Source organism: Labrus mixtus, chromosome 24 (genome assembly GCF_963584025.1).
Source record: "Labrus mixtus chromosome 24, fLabMix1.1, whole genome shotgun sequence".
NCBI lineage: Eukaryota > Metazoa > Chordata > Actinopteri > Labriformes > Labridae > Labrus > Labrus mixtus.
In genome coordinates, this window is record NC_083635.1 from 6184813 (window position 1) to 6199317 (window position 14505).

The 14505-nt window shown below is 42.1% G+C and overlaps 2 protein-coding genes across 6 annotated transcripts; both read left to right on the forward strand.

Moving 5' to 3' along the window:
* Positions 1–1642: 1642 nt before the first annotated feature.
* On the forward strand, positions 1643–7798 carry cnppd1 (cyclin Pas1/PHO80 domain containing 1). The gene is made up of 8 exons (XM_061032258.1): positions 1643–1836; positions 2294–2396; positions 3272–3353; positions 3472–3592; positions 3766–3894; positions 3983–4044; positions 4211–4328; positions 4856–7798. The coding sequence occupies exons 1-8, from the start codon at positions 1774–1776 to the stop codon at positions 5498–5500; spliced, it is 1323 nt and encodes a 440-aa protein (XP_060888241.1). The 5' UTR covers positions 1643–1773; the 3' UTR covers positions 5501–7798.
* Positions 7799–9102: 1304 nt separating this feature from the next.
* On the forward strand, positions 9103–14252 carry prkag3a (protein kinase, AMP-activated, gamma 3a non-catalytic subunit). 5 transcript variants are annotated; one of them, XM_061032709.1, is made up of 13 exons: positions 9103–9257; positions 9386–9425; positions 9536–9636; positions 9754–9835; positions 10754–10812; positions 10998–11058; positions 11166–11220; positions 11318–11444; positions 11544–11709; positions 12280–12317; positions 12422–12568; positions 12651–12862; positions 13673–14252. In XM_061032709.1, the coding sequence occupies exons 1-12, from the start codon at positions 9240–9242 to the stop codon at positions 12765–12767; spliced, it is 1011 nt and encodes a 336-aa protein (XP_060888692.1). In that variant the 5' UTR covers positions 9103–9239; the 3' UTR covers positions 12768–12862; positions 13673–14252. The 5 variants fall into 5 exon arrangements, with proteins under 5 accessions (XP_060888692.1, XP_060888688.1, XP_060888691.1 ...); XM_061032705.1 differs by having other exon boundaries at positions 9112–9289; XM_061032708.1 differs by having other exon boundaries at positions 9112–9289; positions 10998–11043.
* Positions 14253–14505: the final 253 nt, after the last annotated feature.

The window sequence follows — 14505 nt, forward strand, 5'->3', positions numbered from 1 at the left end:
TTAAATTAAAAAAGTAGAGTCGCTCTGGGTTAGTTCTTAAAAAATCGTGTCATGGGAGCAGTGATATAAAATTAATGACGAATATTTATTTTAGTGCTCCTGAAGTGATTTGTGTGCTCCAGTAGTTTCTTTGGCTTCTGCCTGAGATATGGGGATCATTGAATTTTAATTTGAACATCTATAAGGTCCTTTCTCTCAGAGCACCGACTTCCGCTTGGTAAGCAGCTGAAGTGCAGGAGTTTCCTTCTACTTATCTATCTCAAACTATTTGACTACTCAGTTTGGCATTTAGATTGCACCGACAGTTTAAATGCCACAATGACAGATGTCAGCTAAGTTATGAAATACAATTACATAAACCTTTGCTAGACCAGATGAGAGAAGTGGGTAATGTCAAAATGTGTGACTGTGGGGCGCTGGTGGCGCAGTGGTTAGAGCATGCGCCCCGTGTATGGAGGCTGTGGTCCTCCAGGCAGGACCTGTGGCTCCTTTCCCGCATGTCATTCCCTACTCTCTCTCTCTCTCTCCTTGATTTCCGGCTCTATCCACTGTCCTATCTCTCTAATAAAGGCATAAAATGCCCAAAAAAAATCTTTAAAACATGTGTGACTGTGCAGCACTGAACATCTGGATATAAAGATGTGGTTTGTTATGATACTTGACCAGCTAGTAATTCTAATTTTACTACCATTATTGTCTGTTCTGCATACCTGTTGTAGTTATTTTCCATTTAAACGTCATGATTAACATTTTTTTGAGTGATTTGTTCCCATTTTCAGACCTTCATATTTCATATACCTGTGCAATACCTCATGCCTATTGGATCAATATTAATTTGTGTTTTTCAAATGTCATTGCAAAGTTTCTTCCCCCATGCCATTAAATATTTACAAAATTAAAGCGTGCAATGAAAGGTGAACTCAGAATTCTGACTTTAAACTCAGAACTACAGGTACCTGTAAGGATAGTCACTGTGCAGGACCGTGCAGGACTGACTGGAGCATACTGGAGTGGGAAACAGCAGCAAAAACCGTGGCATGCTTTGTCACTGCTGTGTGCACAGTTATAGTTTAATGATACTGTATTTTTGTTTTTTGAGTTGCAAGATGGTGTACCACTGTACCATTGCTTAAACGAGTAGCCAACTTACTCTTTTCACCACATTTACATTCAGTTCTTTAGTTGAATGTTGATGAAGCCCCTTATTCCATATAGGTAAAAAGAGATAGGGTAAATAAGGTTTAAAAAAACAGTATTTTGACAAAGTTACAAAGCATTTTATTATCATTCATATTGGACACAAATGTAAGAAAGATATTAGTCCACTGGCATTAATATTGAAAGAGGTGTGTGGACAATTATGAACTGCAAAATGATTAACATTCAGTCCTGCACAGTGACTATCCACCGGAGTTGGTCCTTACAAGTACCCGTAGTTCTGAGTTTAAAGTCAGAACTCTATTTGTTTTTTTGTATTTATGGTCCTAATCCTCTTCCGTAGGAAACACTATCATGAGTAAGTTATAAATAAATGTGTCATGAGGCCAAAGGCAGTTTACAACTAGTTGTGTAACAGCTCCTCCCCCTCTCCTCCAGGCCCCTCCCCCTCCTCATCCAGGCTCCTCCCCTCTCTGCCTGTCAGAAGGGAAGCTAACAGCTGGAGGCTCCGGTCCAACTAGCCGAGCTTAACTAGCCGACACAGACGGGCGGGAGCCAGGCCAAAACAGTCGTCTTCTCCACATTCAGCCGACCGATGTTACATCTATAGTAAACATGGATTTCGACGCGTTATTCAACGAGAGAACGTTTCAGTTTTCGGACTTCCAGGAGTTCACGGTACGATGTTACGATAAGACAACAAAGTCCTGAAGCTGACGTTAGCCGCTGCAGCTAGCACTACACGCTAACTGAACGTTGTGTACCTTTTCTAAACGTGCTGACCCCGGGTGTTTCTGTAGCCACCTCGCTATCTAGCTAAGTTGCCTTGGTATATGTTTATAGCTTAATGTTACAGCACTTTAATAATACTCTAATTAAGTAAGTCACTTACGGTACGGTAGCTAACGCCAGTAGTTAATTTGTTGCTAAGGGCCTGGTGTTGCTAAGGGCCTGTTAAACCTTATGGAGTATAATTAATGAGGAGGGTATGAAAGTGATGTTGATGGGAAACTCGTACAGTATTCTCAAGGTGGTAACAAAAGTAGCTCAGAGTTCATTGCTTTGTTGATATTCAGCGCTTCATGCTCATTAATGTTTTGATTTCTCTATTTATTTATTTATCTTTGTTTTTCAGTTTCTACCTGGACACCAGAAGTTGACTGAGAGGGTGAGAAAGCGGCTGTATTATGGCCTGGACACAGACGTTTCTTTAGATGCCCTCTCATGCCCTGTGACAGGTGAGTCAGAAGCTGACTATGGAACTGGGTTAAACAAATAATCTGTTCACTGACACATGGGAATAACTGGGCGTGTGACTTCCTGGTTGTCACATGTTTCATTCTCTTTTTTTTTTTTACATGTGTTTAACTTGTTTGGGTTGGCAGGTACTCTTTCTACTAACAAACAAACAAGATGAGTCCACTTAATACACCTGTTGGATTACCATGATTTCAATTATTATAATTATAGGTATTATTTTTGGGGCTTTTTATGCCTTCAATTAGAGACTGTTTAACCAAACCTGCTCCCAGTAGATCACAAAACACACACACAACTGGACAATTCACTCTGACATTGTGCAATAATAATGTTATATTAATGTTAAATTATGTTTATCAAACCACTTTGTGCAATAACATGTTACACTTTATGTCTGTGTTACACTGAATATTACGGACTACACTTTTGTCAAACAGCTGATCTATTTTTTATTTTTTAAATCTATTTTTTAGTATCTTTTTTTGTACATTCTTAATTTTTCTTTTTTATTTAAATTGTACTGTGTCCACTTTTTGTTTGCAATCTTTGCTCTTTGCTGCTGTAACAATGTAAATTTCCCCGTTGTGGGATAAATAAAGGATTATCTTATCTTACAGGACAATGGATAGAGTCACAGCTACATCAGAGGACTCTAGCTTTTCAGATTCTTCATTGCAAAAGTAAAATGTTCAAGTTCAAGTGCTGTGTGAATACCTCTGTAACAGTGATCCTCAACTGGTGGGTTGGGACCCAAAAGTGGGTCACTGAGCCGTTTGAAGTGAGTTGTAAATGTGTACCATGAAAAAAAACGAGTCCTAAGTTCACGTTGGGTCCTTCTGTCTTGTTATTCCAGATATTGCCGTCGAAATCTTCCAGAAGTCTGCCCCAAGCCCGATACGAAAGCTTCAGAAGAAGTATGCTGCCCATGTTTCCAGGTTTGTGCTGCTTGTTTAACATTCATGCATACATTGTGTTTTTTTAAGTAACTAAAGGTGTCACTGCCAGTCATTAACGCGTCTTAAAGCAGAATTATGTCTTTCTTTGTTGCTTCAGGGAGGCCTGCATCTCTCCTTGTGCCATGATGCTGGCTCTAGTTTACATAGAAAGGCTCCGACATAGAAACCCAGAATACCTTCAAAAGATCTCCTCCTCTGACCTCTTCCTGATCTCCATGGTATGTGCTGCTGGGTTCAGAGGGCTTTCTAAATGTGTCACAGTGATATTTCTTGCATCATACTTTATAGTAGTTTCATACTTTTGTTCCAGAGCTGCTGTTTTTTGCAATCATTTACCTGCAAGTACTGAAAATGCGTTGACAACTTCTTTGTGTCCTGACTATGAAATCAGATGGTTGCCAGCAAATACCTGTACGACGAAGGTGAAGAAGAAGAAGTTTTCAACGACGAGTGGGGGGCAGCCGGAAAGCTGGACGTCAAAACTATCAACACCCTGGAGATGAACTTCTTGAATGCCATTGTGAGTGTTTCTGTATTTACATGCTTAAACCTACAGGCATGTTTGTTTATGCGCCGTTGTCCCGACTTAAGTTTCTTTTCTTTTACAGGAGTGGAGCCTCTTCACGGAGCCAAATGACTTTTTGGATATTCTTAGTCAGTTGGAAACCAGGTCAGTGGTTCAGCCATGTGCATCTAACATACACCATCGTGTCCAAATGAATTATTTAACCAAAAATGCAGAGACGTAGAAATGTAAATCCACTCTGATTCATGTTGAAGAAGAAGCAAGAGTTTATAAAAGGCCGATATCTGACTCTGGTCTTTTCTATCTGCAGCATCGCAGAGCGGCAGGGGATGAAACGTGGTTGGTTCACCTACACCGACCTCTGTGTGCTACTGGAGCAATCAGCATGGAGTCAAGCACTCACAGCCATTTATCAGCACTTTATCAAGGTGAGCTGAGAGAATATTTGTACGTGCAAGATGCGCCAGTTGAACTTATCAGGGTTACAATAGTGTACTTTTTTGGTCTTTTGAAGTTCTTAAGCATCGAGAAACGGCAAGAGAGCATGGATATGTTTAATAACTGCTTTCCCTTTTCTATTATCTAATATAAAAACTCAGAATACTAAAATATACACTGATCCTACAAGCTGAATGTTTTCATTGTGCTGGCAGTCAGGGCAGCGAAATAGTTTACAACCGTGGGGAATAAAAAGGAAAGCCAGAGTGAGCTTCTTGTTGTCCAAAAAAGGCAACAAGTATGGAATGAAACTGAGTCTTCCCTATAACTCTGACGAAACAAACATGCAGTGGCATTAGCTTGATTACAATGCAGCAACATATATATTTCTTTAAACATAATGGGAAATGTAGTGTAAGTGAGTATACAATTAAGACATAAAAAAGGAGGAATGAGGTAGAGAAATTGGTAACATTTATGGTTTTATAATCAGATAAAACTTCTGATTTATTCCCAGGTCTCCTGTATGCTCGGCCTCGTCTATCTGACCAGTGTAGCCGGTCTGATCGCCACCAGCGCTGTGCTGCACCAGCTCAGTCTCTCCAGAAGCGGCCACTCTCTACTTCCACCTCCAGTTGAGATTAGCCCTGCCCACCTTGACGCCCCAAACCTGAACTCAGACGCTCCCTCTGCAGCCCAACGCGAACCTGGTTGTGTTCTGGCCAACAAGAGTCTGAACCGACTGACCGGGGGAATCGACCAGCAGCACACCACCTCAAATCCCCCGTCTGCCCCCTCGCAGACGTCTATATTGTGTCTCTGGGGGTCCCTCCTCGCATCTATGGGTCACACACATCCTGAAACTGATTCTGACATGGACTCTGCCCAAACCTGGTCTCCTGTCTCGTATCTCTGCCCTGGCTGTCTTGCAACCCTCCCTCCTCTTCAGTGTGGACTCACAAACACTTCATCGCTCGTCACTCGCGGCCCCTTCGATAACAATCAGCATCCTACTCCGTGGATCGCCTCCAGCTTTATCGGAGGGGCAGAATCAAGCATGAACTCTCGCCTTGGGGTGTTTCCTCCCGTACAGCTGGGACCCTGCCACCCTGAGTCTGTGTTACCGGTCAACAAAGCCCAGGCTCTTCTCATGCCCGGCTAGAGATCAGCACTCTCTCCTGCTGTCCACCTGTAAACGCAGAGTCTGGAAAGTTAAACGAGCTCCACTTCTATGATTCATCCGGTCATGTTTCTGTTACTTTTTCCAGAGCGAGATTACAGGTGCAAAGAGGGAGAGACATCAGGTGTGTGGGAGACATCACAGGGTGGAAAATCACTTCACAAGTTCACAACTCCAAAATAAATTTGCCATAAGCAAAATTCCACAGTGATCAGTTGATCTACAGCTTGAGGTGGAAGCTGAAGGAAATTTTAGTTCTTTTTTTTTCTTGGCTGCAAACTGAGTGGTGTGCTTCAAAGCAAGATAAAGGGTTAGCATGAAGGTAGCTCTCGGAACAGCCTTACCTGGTAAGTACAGGTTATGTTCAGAGTTTTTTATTTTAAGAAGCCGCTTTCCCACTTCAGTTCTTCTCCTGACAAAAATTAAATGAGTGATATACATTCTTAACCGAGAACAAAAAAAAAATCCTCTAAGTTTCTAACCACAAAGTAACCGTGGTTACTTCTCCAAACACAATGGTGTAGCAACGGCATGCAATAACAGTAAGCGTCATGTAGCTGGTTATTGCATTCAGTCAGTTATGTTAGAAATCTGAGCTCTGCTCCAGTCGTCCTTCTCTTCTAATATTTGCTGCAGGTCAAAGTAACTCTTGAGATTTCACTCAGAAATGATTGAAGGAGATTTAATTAAGATTAAGAGAGACACACGGAGGCTGCTTTGAGTTGTAAATTTACTAATTTACTCTAAAAGTACATTTCTGCCAGCTTCTCCTTCTTGGCTTATTTGCAGAATCAATCGTTTTGTAATCGTTCATGCTGTTCATGACAACAGCCTGACTGAAGTAGGCATTAGGTTGTCTAAATAATCGAACCTCGTGTTTTGAAGCGAAACAATCTCTAATATTTTAATGATTGTGTCGCAAAGAGCCAAAACTTGAGACGGAGCACTGTGTAAACTGCTCGAGAACATCGCCCTCGTTTTGGTACCCACACTTAGACAATATGTGCGGGAGTTTGCCTGCATTTTTTGTTAATGAAGAAGAAATGACCCAATGTTGGGTGCCTGGGACTTCTATTGTTGATGCGATGGTATTGAAACTCATCAATATCATTAGATTTTTACTAGAATCCTATCAAAGGTTAAGCGTCATGAGCCTCCTTTCATGGGAACAGGAACAGTTCGTGGGTTAAAAAGGAAGTTTATGACTGTCTCTATGAAAACAGAAATCTCAGACTGAAGCTTTCAGTTTTGTCCAGCCGGCTAAAAAAAAAAAGAGTGCCTCGTTCTAATCTTGCTTCGTGGTACACCTCTCAGTTATGCTCCCAACATTTATCCTTTTCTTTTTGAAAGTTCGGACCTGTATGCCAGGACGAAGGGCTCTTCTTTGCTGAGTGTGTTTTTTTTTTTTTTTTAAAGTTGTGAAGCTGCGTGGCTCGTTATGAAACATTAAAGTGTGTGGAGGTTTAACAGAATATCTGAATGAACGGTGAAAGTCTCTTTGTAAGTTGTTGTTTTTTTTTCATGATGGGGATTTGCGAGGAAGAAGGGACTTAACCAGTTACCTGTGTTTACTTAAGTTTGGTTGTGTTTTTCTAACTCGCACACGAGGAACTCTTCAGCAGATATAAGTCAGACACACAGCAAGCACTGATTTTATGCACCAGATCCTTTTTTACTGTTTGCATTTAACCTCAACCCTGTCTTGATAATGCAGAAGTTATCTTCATACCTCAGTGTAACGTTCACCTCTTATTCTGAGCATTTTATAGCCAAAATCTTTCTACTTTTCTTTCTATCGTCTGGTTCTTCCTGATTTTGTTTTGAAACTGATTTCACATGAGTCCAACTTTGTGTAACCGGGTGAAGTTTGGCCAAAGTTTCTCATGGTGTGTTTGGTGAAGTCGGGGGTTCCTGGTTGGTGTTTTTGAAGTGAGGGTTTAGAATATGACATGCTAAAGGCTCAAGCAGCGTGTTTGCTTTTTATTTGCACATTTGGCTGCATTGTTTTTTTTTGTTGTTGGTTTGCTACAGGACATTTCACTCCGTTATTAATGCAAGTATCGGTTACTTTTAAACACCAAACAATGTCACTTCTTTATATATCCACAGTTACACTCAGTCTCCAAGACATTCACTCGTTTATAACCGACTCTTTGGACAAACCGCTGTGAGCATCTGGATTTGATACGATTTGAAAGTCCTTTCATTTTTGTACATGGTGTAAAAAGCGAATATTGTACAAATCTGTAGAGCTAATAAAGAATGCATTTCTTTCTGATATTTTTTAGGCTATTTTGTCTTTATTGGATATGACCGCTGAAGAGAGAGCGAGAGAGGAAACTTTGGGAGGAGAGAGGGGGGGGGGGGGGGGGGGGACGTGCACGCCAAGGGCCAAGGTCAGATTCAAACCCACGGCCTACAGCCTCTGCACATGGGGCGTGCACCATAACCGCTAGGCTACATTTGATGCTTCACGATAGCATGCTTTAAAACAAACACGTCTGTGATTTAAATGATCCACATGTTGAAATGAACCAAAGCTTTAGAAAGATTCAGTCATGTTTTTAACCCACAGAGGTGGAGACTTGTCTGTATTGCACGAATACATCTGCAATGTTTCAGTACCAGACTGTTGCCGATGTAGACAGTGTGTGCAGGAGTGACTGCAATTTTTTCTTAACTATAAAACAAGAAATGGAGCGCCCAGGACTTGTCTTTCTGTTTTGAAACAGGTATCAATGAACTAAAATTACATTTTTACATTTTTACTAGTGTCATATCAGAGTTTAAATCTGGTGTGGCGAATACCATAATGCCTTCATTTGTGCAGAAGAAGAAGAGTCCAACTACGCATCGAAATCCTCCTTTAGTGAGAGCAGGCACATCCTGAGAGAAGAAGAAGTTTCTAACCTTTATAAACGTCCTGAATGAGGAAGAGGTAGACGAGTATCTCCCGTGTTCTGCAAGGTAAATAGTTTCTTTCTGTCTGTGGGGTCTGATATTTCGGACTCTACTTGCAAATTATGGCAATGAAAATCAAGTGAAGACTAAATATTGGACTTCTATTTCTGATTATGTGGAATCAAAACTGATTTTATTTTACTCGTGTCACATAAAAGTTCAAGATTCTGGTGTTATTCCGACCCTATAACCATCACAATGAATCCCAGGAGTCACATGGCTGACAGCAACATGCTTTGTATGTTGGGACTCACGATGCCCTTTACTGTACAGGTCCTTGACATTTACTCCATATAGACCAGGGTTCAGACGGCTTTCTTTTCTGACAGAGCAGGTGAAATTGAGCCTCTCATAAAACAGATTTCTTTGAACATCTTGGGGGATTCATTCGGCATCAGAAGGTAGACAGAACAATGCAAATGAAGTGTGATCATAAAAGGTCAGATGAACGATCTGGGAGGTAAATGCATTCCTGTGAAACAATGCAAGGAGATGTGTGTGTGTGTGTGTGTCTGTTTTCCAGAGACGGGAAGGAAACAGGAGTCTGCTTTTGTACAGAAGCTGCAGCAGTGTCCCTCCCCTTGAGCCTGTGCCAGCCTCTCTCCCCCCCTCCCCCCCCCCCTCCCCCCTTTTGGCTCAAACATACCACTTGAGAGTTCCTAATATAGACCCGACTGCTTCGTAGAAAAGGGTAACAAACCGAGCAGAAAAGTCACCCCACAGCTAGAAAACAACTTTTTCATGGACACACAACAGAAGAATGGAGCCGCTCTCACAGGTGAAGTGTTGCTTTGGGATGAAAGAGTGAGTGTTGAGCTCGTGTGTTTGGAACAGACAGCAGCACTTTGTGTCTCAAACTACTTCGACAATGTCATGTGGGGAATGTCTGTGCATGCTGTGTCGTAGGTGTCATACCCAGGAAAGAAGCAGGACATGAAGAAACAAGGTGCGATCACTGTGGTTGGCATATAAGTGTGCAAATGTGCATGAAATCAGGGTTTGAATTTCTCTTATGATGCTCATGTTGGCGCTTATATATGACTGATTTTTTTACAGATGTTGATGCCACAGTCTACATGAATTTCATGAAAAGTCACTGCTGCTACGACGCCATTCCGACCAGCTGTAAACTGGTCATATTTGATACCAAACTACAAGTAAGACTGATTTTCTAACCTGATGCAGCCCCTAAACGTAAGGTACTATAAGTGAAGTACATGACAGCTTGTTAAAGTGTGAAATTATGACCCCCCCCCCCCCCCCCCCCCCCACAGGTGAAAAAGGCTTTTTTTGCGCTGGTGGCAAACGGCTTGAGGGCTGCGCCTTTATGGGACAGCAAGCTTCAGAGATTTGTGGGTAAGAAAACATTTCATAGTTCTATACTGGTTACTGTGAGTGATGATCATGGCTAACATCTGGTAACACATACTCATATAAGGCTTTGCTGCTGCAGGATTTAATGCACACATTTATGCATGGAACGTGTATTTTAAAGGATTTCTGTTGCTGTTCTTTGATAAATGTTTTGAGGAATACTCCGTACAGTGTGGCTTAACAAATAGAACAAAAAAATGTCCACTGAGGAGGCATCTGAGGAATGAATTTCACGCAGGCAAAATGAGTCTATTGTCCAAGCGAGTATCATGCTCCTTCCTTGGGTTTTTTTTTTTCCACCTCCCATTTTTGCGAGAACACAAAGAACGTTCTCTTCACTCTCTCTTTATACCCTCAACACCATAAACCGATGTCTGCGTGTGTGCATTAGCTGGTGACGAGCTGAAAGCAGTAACAAGTACTCAAATGGAATTTAAAAAAAACGCTGTTTTAAAAATGTTGTTATCCAACCAAGTCAGCAAGTCTGGTGACAAAATGTTACAACATCAGCCGAGCCTATGCACCAACAGGCCACCGTAGGCCTGGATATAAGACAGCCCCACTTTCTCAGGTGTGTTTGTGCGTCTTGTATTTGGTCAGATACAGCCATGGCATAAATATGTTTCTGTCCCTTTTTGATAAAGTAGTAACAGTGACTCTGATATTGTGCACGCTCAGCTTTAAAGGACGCTTTAAGGAATACATTTTTACTCCTTTTCCTGCTTCGACTCACACGCTGTTCCGTGACCATTTCTTTACTGTGATCTACAGAAGGTCATGACACACCCTGCAGGAATGCGTGCATTAAATCCCCATGCATATTGCATTAGCTTAGCAATACTTTAGTATGTGATGTATGCAAGAGGTCCAGTGTCAACATCAATCCTCTTTCTCTCACAGGTATGCTGACTATCACAGATTTCATCAACATCCTGCATTGCTATTACAGATCTCCTCTGGTGAGCATGAACACACAGCACACTTAAGCAAATGAAACCCCGAGTTGGCTTCATTTATTTGTGATTTGACGTCATGTTTGGATGTGAGATTACGCATGCAACACCTCTACTGCGGTGGCACAAAGCAGAGTGCGATAACGTGATTCGACAGACTCATCGTTTGACGTCAGGGTTTCTCTCCGAAGGTTCAGATGCACGAGCTGGAGAACCACAAGATCGAAACATGGCGAGGTGACTCATTTCAAAGTAAATAACACAGAAAATCAGTGTTATCTCTGAATACACGTCTCTGTGAATTTCCACTCCCTCTCTCTCTCTCTCTCTCTCTCTCTCTCTCTCTCTCTTCTGTCTAGACGTCTACCTACAGTCTTCAAACCACTTTCTTATAAGCATCTCTCCAGAGGCGAGGTGAGCACACAGACGTGTCAGATAAAATCTTTGATACTGTCTTTCATCTCGTCTATTCTGCCTGGCAATGAATCCCTCCTTTCCTCTGTCACTTCAGCCTCTTTGATGCCATCTATTCCTTATTAAAATACAAGATCCACAGGCTGCCAGTCATCGATCCAGAGTCGGGGAACGTGCTGCACATCCTGACACACAAAAGAATCCTCAAGTTCCTCCACATATTTGTAAGAAACTCTTTAAGCTTTGTGGGTTTTTTTTTTTCTTCCTGAAGTTAATCAAGCTGTCGTCGTTTACTATAAAAGAATATGTTTGGGTGTTCTCAGGGGAAAAAAGTTCCCAAACCTGCGTTCGTTGGAAAGCAGATCCAGGAGCTCGGGATCGGAACGTTCAGGAACATCGCCACAGTTCAGCAAACGGCAACACTTTACGACGCTCTCTCTATATTTGTGGAAAGGCGAGTGTCAGCGCTGCCTGTGGTGGATGAACAAGGTACGCGCGTCACAATTCTACTCCCATTTCTTTGGAACTGTGAGGGGGGGATGCAGTTGAATCCACAGACTGAAAACAAGCCGGCCCCTGAGTTTTACGCTGAGCTTGAGGGACGGCCCGGGAGAGACTGCTCAGAGGGTCTGAGTGATCCTCCTGGGGTGTAGGAGGTCAAGAGTTCTGATAAAAAAGAGTGGGATAAAACATGGACTAAAAACCTGAAAATCAAAAATGAAGTCTAAAATAAACAGGCAAAAAAAAAAAGACCAATATCTAGGTGAATAATCGTGCAGAATATGCAACATCTCTTGGAATATGTTGGTCTAATGTTGATGCACAGGAACTCCATCAGTCTTTTCCATCTAACACAAGTAATGGTGTCCCCTTTTGAAGGTAAAGATTTCAAATTGTACCCTTTGCAGCTCCGATTTGAAAGCTGTGAGCATCATAAAAGTAGGCGCAGAGGGACTTTTATGGAGCCTTAGTTGGCATTATATTTGGGTCTTGAGTAGTAAGCAAACACAGTATTCTTTCACTGATAGTCAACCGTCATCCAACACTTTGTTTTCTCAGGGAAAGTGGTGTCACTCTACTCAAGATTCGACGTCATAGTAAGTGCTACAGAAAAACACACTTCCACTCAAGTTTGGTGGTGAAGTTTGTAGTGGGATTGAATGGGATTTGTCTTCTTTTTTTTTTTTTCGCTCCACGTCAGAACCTTGCTGCCCAGAAGACTTACAACAATCTGGACATGACGATGCAGGAGGCGGTCCGCAGGCGCACCTGCTTCTTTGAGGGCGTGTTGAAGTGTTACCCTGACGAAACTTTGGACGCCATCCTCGATCGTATCGTCACAGCTGAGGTCGGTGTGTTTTCTTCCGGAGAGTTCGGAAATGTCTCATCAAGAAGGATTTATTCAGTCTTCACTTTCTCCTCTCTCACAGGTCCATCGGCTGGTCCTGGTGGACAGGGCTGACGTGGTGAAGGGCATCATCTCACTCTCTGACCTGCTGCAGGCCATGGTCCTAACCCCCGCAGGTATTGAAGCCCTTTTGTCCTAGCACCTGGAGAGGGGGGGGGGGGGGGGGGGCTGAGCGTCCTATTCCCTCCTTTACCTTCTGTGTAGGCTCGAACCATGAGCGGTTTGAACTGCCAGGTAGGCTCTGGAGGCTCTTTTTTGAACTCCACCTAACCCCCTATCCCACGCACAATGACACCCTCCTCCCCCCCCGTGTTGTCTGCTCACTAGCACGCCCTAACCTCACCCTAGAAAACCTTTTCCTCCTTTCACATTTGTAACACTGTTTCATGCAAACAACCAAATCCTGCACAGACGTGAATGTAGCGGCGCTCTTCCACTCACACCTGCTTGAATGATGCTATTCACACAAGAATAAATGAAGGGAACTTGAACTCAAAGAAAGTTAACATAAAAAAGATGGACTCTTGATTCTATTTTCACAGTCAGCTTGATAAAATGTAGACCACTAACAGGGTACCCTGTGCAGTGGATAGAGTCTCAAAATCAGAGACAGAGAGAGAGAGTGGAATAACATGAAGGAAAGGAGCCACAGGCCAGATCCAAAACCCGGGTCGCCTGCTTCCAGGACTACAGCCTCCGCACATGAGACACGCGGCCTGACCACTCGGCCAACAGCACACTGTGATAATGACTTTTTTATATTTCAAATGTTCCTCCCAAACTTTTTCAGAATTATAAATACCCCTGGTGTGCAAAACTTGCCAGCATGCTTTTACTTCTATAAGTGCTGACATCACAACACATTAGGCCTGATATGAGTTTGAAGATGAATATAATAATTCTTTTTTAAAAGTTGTGAAGTCTGTGAACCAAAACAATCACCTCACAAGACAAATCATGTAAACCACATTATGAACGTTTTAATGATATTCTGTGTTTTTCATAAAGCTGCTGAGTTGAACGATGATCGTTTTTATCTTTCAGAAATCAGCTTGTGACTAAAATGAGAGACCACAGGAGGAGGAGTAACTCCCTGACTGTGCTGCTGTTGACATTGTCGTCTGATCTACAGTTCAAGTCACAATAAAGGACGGTCAGCTGTCCTTGATGCTGCCTATAATGCAGGCTTTCACAACTGTGGGGTTGCATGGAATTCAAATGGGGTCGCCTGAAATTTGTATTTATTGATCAGTATAAAAAATATATTGAACACAGGCTACTGTGGGCCAAATGCCAATACAGGAAACTTGAGGAGTCTCTGTCTGTCATCCACTGTGCAGAAATGTCACCCCAGCCTCTCTTCCTCTGTCCACAATACTAAACACCAAACAGCCTAAAAATTCACTTGAAACACAGTACAAAAAACAATCCCATGATTCATTGAGCAGAAAGCTGTGTGTCTGTTTTAGATGTCTGGGGTCGCCAGAGTTTTGTGAATTCAAAGTGCGACCACGAGGAATGGGGAACCGCTGCCGTAATGGCTCGATTTGATCAAATTGATCAATATTTAATGTTTACTCATTACTGTTTTTTTTTCTGTATTAAACATTTGTATCGAAACGAACTTGTGTCTAGTATTTTTGTAATGTCGTTTCCTGTCGAGAAACAGTCAAATATATTTTAATCTTGCTTACATAATACAAGTAAAAAAAAAAACAAGGATGAAAACACTCAAAGGCCTAACATAAATAAAATTGAGTCTGGGTGTAGCAGTAGTAAGTATAATGCTCGTAATAAAACATTTAATGTGTATTTTTACTACACGGTAATTATTCGCAACAGTAAACAAGGAAACACGTCACGTTTTTTTTTCTCAT